This window comes from Pezoporus occidentalis, unplaced genomic scaffold, assembly GCF_034315485.1.
Source record: "Pezoporus occidentalis ecotype Australia unplaced genomic scaffold, CSIRO_AGI_Poc_V1 ctg55, whole genome shotgun sequence".
Lineage (NCBI taxonomy): Eukaryota > Metazoa > Chordata > Aves > Psittaciformes > Psittacidae > Pezoporus > Pezoporus occidentalis.
Window position 1 is genome coordinate 2,324,675 of NW_026915888.1, and position 19,095 is coordinate 2,343,769.

A 19,095-nucleotide genomic window follows, 5' to 3' on the forward strand; every position below is an offset into this window, starting at 1 on the left:
ACTGTACATGCGCCTTAGTGTGAGAAGAGGAACAAAGCTCCAAATAGAACCTAAACCTTGCTACAAAGCGAGTAAGCCTTGGTGTCTGATCATATATTAAAGGATGTAAAATCTTCATTTCATTACATGGCAGAGAACACAGTGGCCATGGGAGCAGCCAGGCAACTTCCAACACAGCCAAAAAACCTGGATTCTTGTACAATATAATCAATGACTGACAATACCCCAATACTGACAGTTTCTTCACAATCAATAAACTGATCTCTTTTGCTCAGGGTATTGCATTCAGGAACTGATTTTTAGGCTAGGAGGGAGCAAGCTGTGCTGTGGAACTCTGTGCTGGACATACCCAGTCATCTTGAAAGCCACGTATATAGAATCACCACAATGGCCAGAAACAAACTAAACTGGCATCAGATGTCTTTTTCAGTTAAAAGCAACCTAAATGTCTGCAACTGACATTTAAATGTTTCAACCCTGTATTGAAACGTTTGGAAGTACATGGAGAAGAAAACAGAGGGTGCTGGAGAGCAAGGGAGGACAGGGACCTTGGTCTGGCTGCTAGGTAGCACTGGCTGGCTTCCCCACCATCACTGAAAAACATCAGTAGAGGGGAAAACTAAACTACACTAAACTAAAAAAGGGAGTTGGGGGGTATGCAAAGCACATCTTACCAACAAAGAGAAACTGGAATATTGCTGGAATACAGGGATAAACAGATCTCATTCATCACAGAATAATGAACAAGGAGCACCATTCTGTGAAAGTGTACTTTATGAGCATTACAAATTGATATCTATGTGCAACAGAGGAAAAAAGAAGTTAGCAGCTTACTATTTATATGGAACTCCTTTCCTCCCCTCTTCTCATATTTGAGTGCAAAGGTAAGAACAATTACGTTACTGTAGCAGTATTTTCAATTCATTAAAATAACCAATATTCCCCTATTTTTTGATACCTTGCAATTCATTCAGGCATTCTGCCTTAATTCAAACCTACGGGACTTGCCTGTAGCAAGCAATACACCTCTCATGCTGGAATTCAGAAAGCAAAGTATACTGAAAGGGCAGGGTTATTTAATTGAAACATCAATTTAATTCCATTCATCCAGTCACCTGACACAGTGACCTCCCAACACTCACCAACCCTGTGTGCGTTCTGAAGTGCACACAGGCATGAACACAGTCCATCAGTGTCAGTTACACTTCGAGAGGCAGTGGACAAACCCTAACCCTGATCTAAGGGTTTGAAGTGAAATGTGGACAAAGTAGCCCAAAACATTTCAGTGCCAGTTTGCGTCACTTGTCTCTGACCGAGATGTCAGGAGAACAAACATATTTCCATATCCAAGAGGCATCTTCATGCAGGATTTAAATGAAAAAATAGAAAAACGAGGGAAAAAACAGGTTTTAAAGTATTAACTTTATTAATAAATATACATCCATATGATGATGTAAATACAGATCATGAACACTACTCCATTCCCATACACATAATTGCACACGAGTAGCTCAAGTTCATGGACATAAAAACATACACAGTATCTAATCAGGCTTTTTACAGCAGAGGATGGGGTGCCAATACTAGTTATTTGATTACTGCTTCCCCCAAAGTAAACCTGTGGAAAAGCAAATGATGAAAGATTAAAGTATCAGAAAGTGGTTCAAATTTTAGAATACAGGTGTTTCTATTTGGGAAGAAAAAAAAAAAATCACAAGGAGAAAGGTCTAATCTCTACTAATGTCATAAATATATTTAAGCAGTGTTAAAATATATGCATTAAAATAGAGAAGAATAAACTTTTTTTTTGTGGTCAGAAATGAAGTCTGCAGTTTAAAGTATTTATGATTGTTATCAGCTGTTTTAACTGTCAACTCTTAAGCGTGAAACATTATTATACATATAACAAAGACAGCAGAGTCACAGCTAATGAAACCATCAGACAAATGACTTCACATTGCTCTGCCTTTTAAAGCTCTTCAAACGTGGGGGAGGGAGTTCAATTCTCATCTGAATTACTCTGTGTATTGTAGTTCCAAGTAATTCTTTTCACAGACACATCACTTTTCGCTTACAAGGCTTGGGTTTGTCCTGACTGAACTCAAGGATCTTTCATTCAGAACAGAGATCTTTAATGGCTCTTGATACATAGAATGGTTCGGGTTGGAAATGACTTTAAGATCATCGAGTTCCAACCCCCCTTTCAATTCATTTCAACTAAATCCAAGATACAAGAACATTGCTTCAATGACAAAGCTAACTGCTGACTTTAAAGATACTATCTTTGCTATCAGTCAGCACTTCTGATGGTGTCTCATTTTTCTTCTGCCAAAATACGGTGCGAGCATCTTGAATATGTCCAGTGCAAGACTTTATAGTAGCAAAATTATTTGGTTTTAAAGTTTAAGTAAATTTAATCAGAAACTGAATAGTAGTTACTATATGTATATTAAACAGTGAACTCGTATAGCATCATGAAGGAATAATAGCAAGCTAATACATTTCACTGATGTATAAATAAGACGTTAAAAACTTGATAATTAAAAGGAGTTCTTAAAACCCAAACTTGACATGGAGATCTTCTGAACAGTGTTAACACACAACAGTGATCCTAGCTTACCAATAGCTGAATTATGAGAGATAATATAAAATAAGCAATTTAACCTTACAAGTAATGTTTTCATCCTATGGGGGGAAAAGGCCAGTTTTCCCATTGGTACTAATAAAGTTTAGGCATTAACATGCTGTTTCAGTGTTTCTCATGGAAAGAAAAGTGTTGAAAAAAGCACAATGTATTCTGTAGATTATACATAGGAAAAGCAGAAGTATTTGAAAATTCCATTTCTGGTTCACTTTGAACCTCTGTAACTTCATTTTCCTTCTCCTCGCTGCATGGCACCAGGAAGCTATAGCCAGACAGAAAATCAACTGGAATTTGGAAATGCCCAGCAGTGCCCTTCTGGGTCTCCTGGCTAAATCCAGAGTGCCAAGGAGCCCATTACAGGCTCTCTGAACACTTTTCTACTTTATGCTCATCATCCCACGATTGACAACATTAATTGCTTTTTACTGGGATTATATTCCATCTGATGTAATTAATAAACACTGTAATGAACAGGAATTGCTTAGCTGATTTCATTATTTCATCAGCATACTCAAATACAGAATTCATTATACTAGCAGAACAGCAATACATCGGCGTTATCTCCTGACACACAGCACAGCACCATTGAGGAGATGCACAAGTGAGAAACAAACAGGAGCAACAGGATCAACAGGAGGAGGTAAGAAGTGGAGTTTCTCCAAGGTACAGTGCTGACATGCAACGCGCTCCTTGCCAGTGAGGTGGGACGCTCCTGCGTTATTACATTCAGCTGAAGAGGAACTGCTTTCCCAGCTGAGCTCAGCAAAGAACTTAGAGCAGTCTTTTGGGGAAAAATCATCTGATTAAAACCAGCCAATACAACACAGATCCTGAGGGTTAACTCACGTTAACATTTTGCATGTGTCAGAAGTTACAGTGTTCTGAGAAAGACTGCTAAGTTTCAGACTTCAGAGTTTGGTGAGGAACAGAACGTATAACTGGATTTCATAGTTTCAGCATGAAGAAACTCTACCTTTTAGTAGCAGTTTAGCTGCCATTAGTTCCTCTATCGCCTAAGGAGCCATCCAGTACAGTTGAGGTTCATTGTCTTAGTTGCCAGTGCATACACAGTTCCCCCAAAACAATTCAACACACCTATTGTAAAGTACAGCATAAAGTCCAGCTCAATATGTGTTAGGCATCACTGGAACACCTGAAGGCTTGCTGCTTTTTTCCTGACAAAAAAGGTATGAAACATGACATCTGTTTCGTAAGTTGTCATCACTGAAAGCAAGAGGTCTCATCAAAATGACAGCAGGCCAGAATAGCATTATGTTAACAAAAAATACCAGCATCATTCAGCACAGGCTCAATTCACCCAAACTTTTATGCTCCCCCAAATCTGCAATGTCTTTATATATATATATATTCCCCCTCCCCAGATATTTTAAGCTACAAATAATAGCATATTATATATGGAAACAACTTAAATGTAAACTTTCTTCCTGATGGAAGAAAGAAAGGAAAAGCTTTAATTCCAGTAAAATAAATGTAGCACAAACAAGCTGCAACATTGAGGAGTGATTTTCTGAGTCTAAAGGAGAGTCTTTTACACACACACACACACACACACACACACACACACACACACACACACACACACACACACACACACACACACTCTCTCACACTTAAAAATCAAATGCACCCAGCTGAAAAATGGAACATTTCTTTTGGATGGAGGGAAGGGTTTAGTTTGAGACAAGAAAGGTTATTTATAGCTAACGCAGAACAACTTTTTTCAGCTTGCATGCATAGATGGATTACTTTCTAACTGGGGTCTAGCAGTGCAGTAAACTACATCCTGTTTGCATCAGCTATAGAGTCTGCTTTTATAAATCATGAAAATGGTGTCCTTTGGTAGATATATAAGCTTCCATAACTTAAATAGGAGTGACAAACAACAAAATAACTGTATTTCCAGGAATATCTGGCGAAAGGAAGTATGAAAACTTGGCAACAGTGTCTTATTTAAAAACACTTTTGTCAGTGTTTGTATTTGTAAACATTATAGGTTAATATTTTAAAAGCTATTAAACTGTTGCCACCTAAACACAGATTTTAAAGGCAAAACCCAGTGTAAATAGCTATTTACAGATTTAAGAACATACTGTTTAATATTGATCAAGTGTGTAACTAGAATGAACAGTACTTAATGTCTTAGAAAATACTTCAGTTTTCAAAGGATTATCTCTGGTTTGGTATAGGTACTATTAGGCATTTCAAAACGACACAGCAGAATCCTGTACCAGCAGAACTAAAGGAACAGCTATCACCTAAAGGCAAACGAGCTTGTATTAATAAGGCTCTGTGAATGTCCTGTACAAATGCTCAGTTTCCTGCAGCTCCAAAAACAAAAGCCACCTGAACTGAGCACTTTAAAAACAGGTTGGGGTTTTGTTTGTTTAAGTTTTTAAGTGTCTATTTGAGGTCTGTAGAAGCTCCTGCACAAGTGGAAAATGCAGCATGCTGCTTTCTTCATCAGGTTTTCTTATCAAGTAAGAACTCATCTGGCTAAGCTCCCTGTTGTGGGATAGGCCACATCATGACCCAAGAGCGAGCTAATTCTGTCCTCCTTATTTCACTTATTTAATGCATAACCACACAACTAGATTTTCCAGAAATTAAATGTAAAACTAGGGACACGACATTACTTAAGTATTGACACCAAGTCATAATGCATCACTTCAGACTTTCTTAGAAATGATCATTTAAAACCCACAAACCCCCCTTTAAGCCAGGGCCTTCTCAACATTACTTTTAGTTACTGAATTGCACCCGCAGGCTATGGCATTATCCGAACAAAAATAAAAGCTAGAAACTCAGGCAAACACTACAACCAAATGCAAGAAACATGCCAAAATTCAGAGTAAAGCGGATTAGTAAGGAGTTCCTAATTCCCTCCTTTCATTCATTAGGCTGTTTGATTTTGCTGCTAGTCTCCCCAGCAGCATGTACTCCTCTGTTATGCACCATAGGATAAGGAAAAGCTGCACTGCCACAAGTATAACTTAGATTTGCAAGCCGTGATAGAGCTTTAATGCTACCTGGAGGTCTGCCTGGGCTGACTTTGTATCCTGCTGCTTTAGTTGTACCCAAGGGTCTGCCTGGACTTGTCTTAAATCCAGCTGCTTTGGTGGTCCCGAGGGGTCGACCTGTGCTGGTTCGGTACCCTGCTGATTTTGTGGTCCCTGATGGCCTTCCACGTTTCCCAGATCGGTTGAGGTTTTTCTTTTTCTTTAGTTCATCTTTTGTCTCTATACTCCTGCCACTTGTGGTCTGCAAGTGCGACTCGTTCAACGCATCTTGTCTCTGGCATGCAATGGGTTTGTGGCTGACTGCGTGGCTGTATTTACTTTGCTGCGTGGCATACAAGTCAAACTGATCGGCAGATCTCACATTGTCTTCGTTAAGGCAAGAACTCTTGCCGGTCCCACAGAAAGCTGGATTACTGCTGGCAACAGGGTGCATCATTTTCTACCAAAAAATAAGAGAGACAAATAGATATCAGTACATAACACTGCAGAGTGCCACAAGTGAGAATCTTACAAAAGCTACCTCTAGTTCTTAAAGTTAGTCCAAGCTACTTTGTCTATTTGTAGTAAACAGTATTGATGTCAGTCAATTACTTTTAAAAGAGTTTTATTAAGCTTTCACTTGAGGTTTTGCATATACATATTATATATATTGACTGATATATAAATATAACCTTTACATATGGTTACAAAAGACAATTTAAACCACATATTATTCAGACAGATGAAGAAGTGTATGTTAAGGAAGTGGACAAGAGCATTTCACCAAGATATACAATATTCAGTCACCCACTATGGTTTTAAAACCTTTCTAACTGAATCTCATCTAAATTCTAACCATTCTATTTGTAAGAATAACCTATCACCTGTGAGCCAAGGAAAAGTATGGTGTCATTGTCTTGATTATGTATACAAAGGCTTCTAAGGACTTTTTTTTTTTACAGCAGATTAATAAAACACTGATCAGTTTTGTCATTTCTTGTCACAACTGATATGAAAGAAAGAAACAGGTAAGGCATTCAGCAAAGACTATGGTGTCACAGTTGGACAGCTGAAGGATGAAATGAATCTATTATGAAGTACAAGATGCTGGACTGCAGAAATGCCACCACTGTCCTAGTTAGAAGGGCAGGTACAAACTGCTGGTAATGCCAGCTCTGAGGTAACAACACAAAACTGACTTGAGCTGTGCTCTGCTTACAGAGGTTTATTTGTTTCAACAAGGATCGAAGCCCTGTCTTCAGGACAGCAGAAGGGTGACTCTCACCATGTTACCACAGGTTAACCCCAGTTCCAATGCATGAAGTGACGTCCAGCTGCTAGAAACCATGAACCATCACTGTCATAGTTACAAGCAACTGAGGGTGCTGAAGCACTGGCACAGGGTGCTCAGAGAAGCTGTGGCTGCCCCATCCCTGGCAGTGTTCAAGGCCAGGATGGACAGGGCTTGAAGCAAGCTGCTCTAGTGGAAGGTGTCCCTGCCTATGATTCTATGAACTATTTCTAAGTGAATTGGTTCTGCTTATGTCCATCATATCAAATCCTTGTAACACATGTACTGGGGTAGAATCACAACAATTAACAATATTACTGGTATTCTAGAACATTTTAGTATTAATGCTTCTGAATGCCAACTACACAGATCAGATTTCTTAACGGGGGCAATACTGTATGAAGCCAGCAAAGCACTCAAGGAACAACACGGCAATATTTTCACCCATTCAACTATACTGGTTCTACAAGTTAAATCAGCTGAAAATACTCAGTTTAAGATAATATTTAGCCATGCTACAGAGAAGATGAAGCCAATCAATATCTGGCACATCAGAGTATTTCTGCACCCTACAGTCATGCTGAGGGCACCAAATACTTCTTCCTGTGATAAATTTCTCTAGTACATAAGGTCTGGAAGATTTATTGCACTTTCCATGCAGTGTCTCTGGAATATCACCTGGAGCAGCCCAATTTAAACTCTGCCACTGATTACTGAATTTATTTGGCAGTTATGAATGTTTCTTCCCAGCCAGAAGCCAGACAGCACAGACAGTCTATTTACTCAGGAATAAATCCTTGTGCCCTTTTCTTCTGATTACGATGGATACATTCCCTGCTGTAACACCCAATTTACCTTGGCTTGTCAAATGCTCATTACAGTGTATGCACTACTCCTGGGCAAATATATGAATATGGTTTGATGTCAAATAGTGAAATTATGATAGTCATATAGTCTAAATATTAGATGGTTCTAACAGAGATTATCCAAATGCTGCAATTCTGCTGTGATGCATGGGGTACAGTGGAACAAACATGAAACCACACTTACTGCAAACGCTGACTAGCAAACGGTACAGCTAAGAATAATTAGCAGGCCCGTGGTTAACAAAGCACAAAGGAAGCAAGCTACAGGTCAGGAGACCAGACAGACTTTTCTGTGCAGCACAAAAAAAGGAAACGTCAGATTTTCTACAATTAGCAGTCAAAAAAAACGTTACCTTCCTTTAACCCCACTAAAATAAGGCCCACAAAAAAATAGCTGAGATTTTTGAGGACGCGTAACTGCAAACATACCGGTTCTGATAATGTACTTCTGCTGCCGAGAGAGTAAGCCCAGCAGCTCTGAAAGGCTATTCATCTCTTTGCTAATACACTGGAGGACACTTGGAGCAGTTACCAGCATTCTTGTCTGAATACTCCCTTTAAACACTGGCTTCAGCCCCAAAAAGCTGCTCGGAGCTCAACTGCCACAAAGAAGGATCAGTTCAGCTGCCTGGTATCCGGGGAACACACCAGAGCAGGGAAAAGGCACTGAATTATGTGGGGGCCCCTGGCATTTCTCAGGAGACCGAGCACTGCTCAGAGTCATTCCTGCTTATGTTACATTCTTGTTCTCCACCTTTTTTCCCTCAACCCAGGGGGATTTTTCCTACAGACTGCATCCATCTTTCCTGGGGAGAACCATCGCAGGTACTCCTAGACAGTGAATATACCCTGCTGTAGCAGCCAAACATTGGAGCCTCATCATCATTTGCATGTGTTTTGTATCTACTGTAATATCCCTGAGAGTTCTAACTTTACATACAAAACCTGACTGATGCTTGTTTACCTTCCATCTGGCCACAGCCAGCATCACTGTAACTGATGAGAGAAGAAAGCCAAACAAATCAGTAACTGTTTCAAATTTCTTACCAGATGAAGTATAAAAACCCCACCATCTTGGTGGAAAACTGCCAATGAGCTTTTTCTGTTCTGCTTCCCCCCTCACCTTGCAGCAGTTTTCATCAAACCATGAAAATTTCAAGTAGGAGCCGAGGTTTGTTTTCTGTGGGTTTTGATTTATCCTAGAATCCCAGACTCTCTCAGCCTGTACCTCTTGCGTTGTTGCCCCAGAGCTGGACACAGGACTGCAGTGGGGGGGGGGTGTCTCCTCTACTGAGAGGCAGAATCCCCTCCCTCGACCTGCTCTGGGGATGCAGCTCAGCACATGGCTGGCTTTCCAGGCTGGAAGTGCGCTCTGCTGGGTCATGGGGAGCTTGAAGACTTTTTTTTCTTACGTTTTAAAAAGGAAATCTGTAATTGAGCTTAATTCCCCTAACATGGACATCTCCAGCATAATTTTACTTCATTCACATTACAGCAGGGAATAAAAGAATGTAATGAGTCCGTCTGTAGAGTGGAAGCAGGTTTCTTGGCAGGGAGATACACGGGATAAATCAGAATTGGTATAAAATGCAAAGCTATGCCAATTTAAAAATAACACTAGCTAAACTGTATAGCTAAACACACACACGCTTGTGTGCAAGAAGCCTTAAACAAAACCAGCCACAAAAGTTTCCAGCAGAATAGAACTTACTTGGTTTAAACTTGTAAAAGATATTTGTAACAGTTTACTTGAATCAGTTTTTAAACTGATTCAACTGACTGGTTGAACATCCCTGTGTAAACAAACAGTTAAGATGAGGCCTTGAGGTAACATTTAGTTGCATTTCAAACAGGTTTTTACTGGGAACTGGCTGTAGAGGATTTTCTGTATGGATCCTTTTTCCTCTGGTATTTTATTTCTATACAAATGCTGGGGAAGGGAGGAGAGAACTGGATAAGCTAGCTTTGGGAAAAGAGAGGCAGCATTAGAGCTTTATGTGTAACAAAGCACAGAAGCTTCACCACTGCTAGAAATAAAGAAACAAACAGGTCAATCCATCCATCCGAGACCCGCAAAGCTTTGCTGCAGGGGCATTTCTGGACATGGCAAGGAGCTCTCCTTTTAAAGCACAGCTGCACTGCAAGGTTTACCTGCTGCAGCACTAGCAAAGCGAGTCAGGTTTTGTTTTACTCAGATGACAGCCAGGCCTATTGGTCGGTCAATACACAACATATGAGGCTGCTTTTTTTTTGTACTTCACAGTCAAGCTTGGTATGGTTTGTTTTCTTCTGCAAGGAGATGAAACAGAAGCCATATTTATAGGTGATACAGATGAACCGAGAAACTTAAGTAATTACACCTAATTCCAGTAATATTACAGGTTTTGGATGGACAGAGTGCATCCTTGTAGCCCTAAACACATGTTAACACACTACACAGTTCAAGCTTACAGCTACTAAAGCTTGTGCTATGGTATGGTCCATCTCTCTCTAAGCTTGAAACTCTGCAGAAACCCCCTGTTCATTTCTTGTACACTACAAAATATTGTAAGATCAAAGCTACACAAATCACTTGTCATAAAAACACCCTCCATCAAGCAGAATACTTAGTTCCCACATAAGCAGCAGCAGCAGGCAACTGCTCTGGTCTCACCCACTCCAACCTGCTTACTCAAACTACAACCTGGTCAGCCCCAAAACAGCCCTGAGTCGACAATGCTTCTGACGTTAAAACACCCTGAATCAGAGCAAAACTGAACAAAGATGGAAGCACGCCTATATTACAGCTCTCCAAATTATGAATATCAGGAAAAGCACACTCCTCTCACCAACAGGGACAATTTTGCTTTCAATGAGGGTTTGTGCATAAAACCCCACTCATTTTCTGGAGGCTTGCTCTGCCGAGCCCACAGTACTTTCAACAGAATCGATGGAGCTGTAGGAGGCCACAGCAGCACATTTTCATCATCATCCAACACACAAAAAGCACATGACATACTACCTAAAACCACAAGCAGCTACAAGTATTATTTCTGCACTAGTACCCTGCATGTCACTTCTACCAAGTAAAGCGGCTGGAGCGGAGCACAGGAGCAGCTCTGTTCAGAACGCAGCTGCATAAAGAACGCTCTGTGCCACGTGCCACACGCAGGGGCTGCATGCCCTGGAGAATACCAAAGGGCTCCTTTACTTTGCAGGGAGGAGAGTTTAAGCAGCAGCAGAAGCAGGGATATTTTCCCTTTCAAGACTGCAACAGAGATATGGTATCAGTTCTGCTTTTCCCTCTTAGGGATAGAGGGTGTAAGAAACACTTTCACCACTCAGTTAAAAGAATAAATTGTATCAGTTTAAATGTTCTTCAAGTGTCCCTTTCACTGTCAGCTTCTTTTCTACACCTTAACCCTTGCTGAAGTAGGGCCTTCCCCGAGTCTTAAAAACCTGTAACTGCTCATTTTCACAATGTTGCACCTTACCACGTGTATTCCCATAAATGTAAATATTTTAAAAACACCAAGTATGAAATCCTATCACTGGCACAATATGCACTCTAACACCTGACCCTGCATTTGGAACCTGTTCTACTTCTGAAGCTGGATAACCGCTTTCACCAAACCATGCTTATGAAGCACTTTCCACAGCTGATTGCATGATTTTCATTTGACACTAGGTAAAATACATTAAAACCAGCCAAAACACACAACAGCTTCTTTACAGCAGTGACTCACTAGAGCTACCACATGACAACATGAGACTGCAAACTAAACATGATTTTGAAAAGTTTGTTTCTCAGTTATTCTCAGTGCAAAAAAAAAAGGACTAAGCAACACAAGGACTTACAAGTACAGTCCTTCCCTGTGACCCAGGGTCACTTTCTTACATGACTGAAGTTAAATGAAGAGTTATTTGGAGATGATACACCCACCCCTTCAAATTCCTCTTCTCCCAAGATGTGCCAGGCAGAGGGGAAGCCTTCCCTTCCAGTGGGGCTGTGATTCCTGGTCCTTACCAGAGAGCTGTAACCTGGCTGCATCTCTGTGCCTTTGGGAGTTCTTTTGACTCAGATGCCCTTGGAGAAACACTGCTCTCCAATGCCTAACCACCAGCTTTGTATTAAAGACAAAGATCAGTGCTGCTCCCACAAAGTTTAGATGTTGTCAGGCACTAGGTAGGCTAAGCGTCAAGTAAACTGAGAACTTTTAGGCATCATTCATTATTTGATTGAAAAACCAGGCAAGCAAGTAACTGTTAGGTTTTCTGACCTTAAAAACCAAATAAGTCATACCTAAGGGCAGAGTTTCATTAGATGCTAACATCAGCAAGAACATCAGCTGACTTCTCCCACCCCAAAGTTAAGATCATATAAACATGTGATGAGAAACAGGACACTTGAAAAGGTTAAGAGCTTCACAAAAATTAAGGAAGATCACATCAATGGTTTAATTAAGTGCACACCTCCAGTTACACTGACACAACTGACAGGCTGGTTTCATAATCAATAGAAACCACTCTGAATCTGTATTTTTTCTGAACAGGACAATCTTGCCCTTTCCTCTTCTCCCATGTTCCCACTCCTTGTGCCAACACTATTGTGCAAGAGCAGGACAAACCAACACAAGGGCTCTGACCCAGGTGAAAACCAATCCAGCAGGAAAGCAAAAGGACCAGTTGGCTGGCAGTGAGGCAAGAGACGAACAGAAACAAATTTCCATTATAAGCATACAGAAAGACTGAGCTCCCAGGTCAGCTTAAGCTCACCAGACTTCACAAAGCTGATTTTGACAACTTAATGGACTTAGAAGACTTGAATGAAGGGCATAACAAGCCCCAAACACACCACAGGGAATAGAAGGTGGGGAAAACTCCCACAGTTGGGGATGGGGCAGCACAGAATGAAGGCAGCCATCAGGCCAGATAGACTGGCTTAGAGGAGTGAGGTTATGAAACTGCACCCTGATTATCCTGCGGTTCTCTCATTACCAAACTTCAAGGCAATCTACATATGCATATGAATGATGGAGCAGGTAGAGATCTTTATAAAGAGAGGACTGTTAGTGTTTGTGAATTGTCCATTCACCTCAAGGAGCTATTCCCAGCTAAACAGGAGCAGACCACAACAACGGCTTTGAGGAGCTGGAGATGCTCGTTCATCTCAGTGGGTGTTCTCGCCCACCCGTTCCTCTCCCCAGGGAACAGACCTAATGCAGCCTGGAACAATAGCTCGGAGAGATACAAGGTGCTCATTCATCTCAGTGGGTGTTCTCACCTACCCTCTCCTCCTTCCCTAGCCTCTTTCCACAAAAGGATTTGGGAGCTTAAGAGATGGATCAAACATCTGCCTGATGTGCGCTTCCACAGGACTTAGTGCAAAAGGCTCCGGGCACCTTTCAGCACACCCAAACACCACCACTGCAGCGCACTTATGTGAGAATGCAGAAAGGCAAAGTCCTGAATCTGTTCAACAACGGTCAATGGACAAACACACGGGACTTTTCTGTTTAAGGTTGCATCTAAAACCTGGAGGATACAGACAGATTACAAAGAGCAACTGTGGTATGTGAAATAGAAATAAACCATAATTTAAGAACTGTATTAACCAACTTTTTCACTGCACAAAAATAACCACATGGATCAACATAACTGTCACTTTTTTCCAGAGAGAAATGCACGTGAAGTGAAGGTGCAACTACTCACTAATTAATTACCCCAGAAGGACTATGCACAAATAAGGGTGTAGTAAACTCTCAGTAACTACGTGCAAGCATATACACCACTTAGAGGGATTACTCTGGAACGCAAACACAGAAGGAACACACCGGCGGGTATCCAGACACCCTGACACGCAGGTGAATGGAGGCACTACTTAACTATGGCAAGGTAATACACCCGTGGACTGCATTCATGCGTTACAACCGCACACGCTCATGGAAACACTCTCCAAGTACAAGCACTGCACACACACACACACACACCACCCCCACCACGGGAGCCATGGGTGCTGGGGGGAATTAACAACAATTCCCGAGCACGGCGAGGCCCCGGTGGGGAGCAGCGGGAGGCCCCGGCTCCACCTGCGGAGGCCAAGGGCCAGCTGAGGGGACAAAGGGGCGGCGCAGCCCCACCACCGCCGCCGGTGGGTCACCGGGGGCTCGCCTCCCGTGTCACCTGCCTTGTGCGGGCAACAGGAAACAGGCCCCGGCCCAAAGCCCCGCTCCGGTGCAGGGCACGGCCCGGCTCCCTCCCGCCGGGCGGGGGACAGAGGGACGGGGCGGCGATGGCGCAGCTCCACTCCCGCGGGGCGCGCAGGCCGGGCCCCCCCATGGAGACCGAAGGATCCCCCTCAGCGGCGGGGCCGAACGCGGCCGGCGGCGGAGGGGAAGGGAAGGGAGCGGAACGGAGCGAACCCTCTCCGCTCCCCTCCCCCGCCGGCCGCGTCTCCATCTTGCCCGGCCACCGCCTCCCACCCCGCGGAGAAGGGTCCGGGGGACGCGGGTCCGGTCCGCACCTACCTGAGGGGATCGGGGCGGCCTGCGGGGCGGCGGCGTGCGGGCGGGCGGGAGCGAGCGGCCGCCTCCCCCACACCCCGCCGGGCAGCTGCAGGGAGCGGCGCTGCGGCGGGCGCGGGCGGGAGGGAGGGCGGGGCGCGCTCCCGAGCGGGGCCGCGCCGCGGGGGCGCGCGGCGAGCGTGCGCGGGGCGGGGCCGGCGGGGGGCTCCTCCCGCCTCTGAAGCGCTCAATGTGAGGCAGCGGCCGCCATTTTGTCCTAGCGGGCGGGAGGGCGCCATCGCCTCTGTGGCAGGGCATGGGAGCGCCTGAGTTGAGCTGCCTTTGCTATTCCTCTCCGTTATTCACATGCTTCTTTGCACCTGGCTCCTAAGGATAAAGCGCTGATTTACTGTATGGTGAAGTGAATCATAGAATCACAGAACTTAAAGCTCATCCAGTTCCAACCCCATGCCACAGGCAGGGACACCTTCCACTAGAGCAGGTTCCTCCAAGCCCTGTCCAAATACTGTAAATGCTGAAGCATGTGCATGGAAGCTGATGTAGGATCTGTGGTATTCCCATTACTTTGATTCGGATGGAGGAGTGTGGTACAATGCATTATAGTCAAGGTATTTATTGTTGATGGTCAAATACTTTGCCCTGTTTCATCCATCTATGTCCTAGGGAGTTCAGCACTGCAGTCGCACTTCACTATAAACAAGCCTTTATCCCTTTAAGCAGGTATAAAGTTGCTGCTTCAATTATTTCCATGAGAATCCCATTGAAAGAGGATTTTTAAGAGCCCAGCACTTTCCATAATCCACCCTTTTGTCTTCAGTGTCACATTTAGCAAAACAATGTGACTTTGTGGAGGGCTCTGACCAGCAGATTGCTTTATCCGCCTGTTTGTTAATGACCACAACTGCATCGGTGCCTCTCTGTATTCATCCAGCCCTTCCTGCCTGCTGTTCGCACCCTTGGGCCACTTTGGGCCACAAACCTTCAAATCACAGGCTCTACATGAGCATGGAAGGCCTTAAATTAATACCTGGGAATAAAGGGTTAACATTGTGCCTGCTTGCTGAAGCAGTCATTGTGCCTGGCAAAGCAGAACCGTAGGAGTCAACGTTGGTAGAATGGTGAAGCAGAATTGGAGGAGTTACAGCTGCCAGGCAGGATTGTAGTAGATGAGATTCATAACTTGTGTGAGGAACATTGAAGACATTCTTGTTTAAGCAGTATCCATAGAAAGAAAAGGAACAAAAGATAAGCAGAGTAACAACATTTGCAAAGTTGACAAGTTTCTGCTTAAGATACATAAAACCGGCTTGTACCGAACCTGAGGTTTGGATGGGAGCCGAAACCCTATTGAGTCTGTGTGAAAGCAAGAGGTGACTCATGGTGATGAAGAGGAACTCCAGGCCTTCATCCTCACGACCCCCTAACGACCACCACCAGGAGGCACTGCGCAAGCGCACCAATGGGACAAATGCCAGTAAACTAATTATAATACTAGACAGGAATAGGTTTTGCATATGTATTAGGCGTGAAGTAATCTCATGTTTAGGTAATCATTACATGTAATATAAACAAACTGAGTGGCAAAGAAAAGGTGCGCATGCCTTTGGAGGAGCCATCCCCCATGCGCCTCAGCACCGAATAAAGCATACCTACTTTAAAACTTTAATGGGTTGTGGAGTCTATCCGTGTATCAAAGTGACATATGAAAGGGTCTGGAAGCTGTTCTGCATTATTCAGATGAGGTCTTAGGAAATAAAACCAGAAAAGAGCAGGCAAAAAAAAAAAAGAACCTGCAGCTTTTACAAAGGGCTAATTCTGTTTTTCTACGTACTTCCCTCTCGTGCTGTTGTTTGGGGAGCTGACTGCTGTACTCCAACCCTCGGGTATTCCATTGCTATGGTACTTGGAGCTCCTCAGGCTGAAAATTGCTGTGAAACATCCTGCCAAGACGATGGTTTGTGTTTTTCTGCCAGTGCTTCCTAATGCATGCAGGAATCCTCACTTGCAATGTAAGCATCAGGGGAAAGCAGCATTTATTTAGCTTAATTTAGCAAATGATTCACTTTATTTACGAACCTTTCTGCTGGTTTTAACTCTTGGTTGGAAATGCTGCCACCAACCAAAAGTGGTTGAGTTTGATACCTCCTTGGTTATCATGTTTTAATATCAGACTGGAAGGGGATGGAAACCTGGCCATGCTCAGGCTCCTGATTTATCAAGAAGAAACCATGATCTCAACAGAACACAGAAGCAGTCATACTGTAGAGGAGTGAACCTGTAATGTGAAGCAGTGAAAGGTTCCATGCCCACAGTGCTCAAATATGAATCTGGTAGCAGCTGTGCTAATGAAAACAGGACCCAAACAAAACATAAACCAGTCAAGCTCCACAGAGCCTGAAACACGGCTGTTACTCAGGTTGTGAATCTGCTTCCTCCTCTAGACTGCTCTCACTGGCAGTAGCAAATGATTACATCCATTATCTGTAAGGTAAACGATGCAATGAAATGCTGCCCCTTCTACAGCTGGACTGCAAAGTCCTGTTCTCCTCTTCTTTCTGCAATCTCCACGTCTTCTAGGGGAGAGGAAGGGCCTAAGAGCATGAGTTCGTCCTCCTGCCAACACAAGAGCTTCTCACTGTCCTCAGCTATGCAGCATGCTGAGCGAGCAGGGAGAATTCAGTACTGTAACTGCCACCACCTCCTGTCCATTCAGCTATGAATTACTGGAGCTGGTGATTTCTGCAAATTCACTTCCTTGCTAACGTGCACAGGCAGAGGAAACACAGGTTTTAGTTGGAATTAAGGATTTTCACTGAATACAACATTTTCCTTGCTTGGCAGTTAGTTTCACAACAGTTGCCTGGTGGTATTTATTGTTCTATGAAACATGTTTGTGATGATGAATTTCATAGTCAGAATGGCCAAAGTATAAAATAACTTTAAGAATCATGTTATTAAGAATTCCTTAGCTCACTAGAACAACTTAGTTCTGAGATGCTCATTAATTCACCTCTGCTTATGCTGGTCAGCTTGACAATTCTGTATCTGTTTGACAACAGAAGAAGATTTAAGCCTGTTTCAAATGCGAAGTCTCAGAGAAGCAATGTTTGGGTGGCAATCACTCAGCCTAATGGTCATTTATTTAAAAACAATTATTTCCACTGTAGCTAAAATGATGAAAACCAATCTTCCTGCCTAGCACTGTATAAACATTGTGCAAAATGTACATTTTGGGACAGACTGGAGTCCAGCTGTGTGCCTTTCATCTTCACATTCTTAGGTTGCTCCCTGCCTCCGCTCCCCCCCCTACAGCCACAGTAAGCTGGAAGCCACGATTTCTTCTGCAAATGCCCGAGCTCCAAGAACACCAACTTGTTTAAGCTGAGACCATATTTGGAAGAGATCTGGGTCAAGAAAAATAATCAAAGGGAAGTGCATTCCTGGAGCATCACGTGAGGAGGCCAGAGCACGCAGGCAGGACCAGACCGCGCTGGGAGACCGCAAAGGGGCCGTGTACGAGTGACTCGCTGCGAGGAGGCTCATGGCAAGGGCAGGCTTTACACCAACACTACCTCACTCACCTATCTGGGCAGACTGGGGAAAGGTTCTAATAGAGGTGTTCAGCAGCACATCATTGATAATGGGTGTCCATGGCAGAAAATGGAAAACTAATCCTGCAAGCTCCACAGTATCCTTCCTCAGACATACACTTACCTGTCTCTAACCCTGCCACTAGCTTCACAAAGTAACACTGCTTCTTATGAACATAAACACATCTGAAGGACTGAAATACCAACATGCACTCACTCTCCCTGAGACTCTCTCATTCTTTTTCTTACTTTACAAAGATCCCAAATCCAGCCTTTGGTGTTCTATATTCAGCTATTACAATTCAGAATTTTAGCAAAGCTTTGCTTAAGAATCATTATTTTTTTGTCTTCCACTTGGAAGCCTTGAGAAGAATTCCTACAGATGGCATGCTGAGCCTCAGAATCTTTTATTCAATCAGCAGCCAAATGCACAGTAAATAGTCTGGACTGCTTTAATTGTACAAGTAAAATCGCAAGCAGCCAAGGCAGGGAACAGCTACAGAACATGCCAGGCTGTGACCTACTCATTACATTGTGGTTACAACTTTCACAGCATAAAAGACTAACAGGTTGTGTAGGCCTTAAGCTATTTAACAGAATGAAGGGTGGTGGTGATGTGCAGTGTGGTTGGGGTAGTATAAAATTCTGAACTGTGACTGCACACAGTTTTCATCTTGCTGTGATTCCCCCCCCCCCGCCGCCCTCAGAACGCTGGCTGTGGTCCTCCTTTTGTGTTTTCTTGGCTAGGGCACAGAGCAAACCTCTGCCTGTTCACCCACTCATTTGTGTAGAGAGGAGCCTCATGTGCTGTATCAGATCGAATACACAAACCAATGCAGCAGAGGGGCTGTCCTTAACCTTCACAGTGTGGTGAGGAATATTGCTGTATGAGTCTCTGGAGGGTTGCTTGCAAGGAGAACGATGGAGCCAGCACAGCTGCGAGCAAGAACCTTGATCTATCCTTCTCCTGACACAGACTAACTTCCTTCCTAACTGATGTGGACCTGCTGAGGCTGGATCTCAGGCTATGGTGGAGGCTGCCATAGAAAATGCTAGCCCAAGGCTCCCCTTTGCTGCTTCGAGTGATCACCACTGCCTCCAGATTCACACACTTTCACCTACCTACACCTGAAAGTGCCAGCATCCTGTTCCCTGAGAACAGCAATCACCCTGCCATCACTGCT

General features: G+C 43.5%; 1 protein-coding gene across 2 annotated transcripts; it reads right to left on the bottom strand.

The window, feature by feature from the left end:
* Positions 1–1,404: 1,404 nt before the first annotated feature.
* On the bottom strand, positions 1,405–14,467 carry CUNH5orf24 (chromosome unknown C5orf24 homolog). 2 transcript variants are annotated; one of them, XM_062638077.1, is made up of 3 exons: positions 14,325–14,466; positions 5,692–6,121; positions 1,405–3,819 (listed from the first exon to the last, which is right to left on the bottom strand). In XM_062638077.1, exons 2-3 carry the CDS (start codon positions 6,116–6,118, stop codon positions 3,779–3,781), a joined length of 468 nt encoding a protein of 155 aa, XP_062494061.1. In that variant the 5' UTR covers positions 6,119–6,121; positions 14,325–14,466; the 3' UTR covers positions 1,405–3,778. The 2 variants fall into 2 exon arrangements, with proteins under 2 accessions (XP_062494061.1, XP_062494060.1); XM_062638076.1 differs by having other exon boundaries at positions 1,405–6,121; positions 14,325–14,467.
* Positions 14,468–19,095: the final 4,628 nt, after the last annotated feature.

Coding starts and splice junctions, on each gene's coding strand:
- CUNH5orf24 (XM_062638076.1), bottom strand. CDS start 6,118: ATGATGCACCCTGTTGCCAGCAGTAATCCAGCTTTCTGTGGGACCGGC.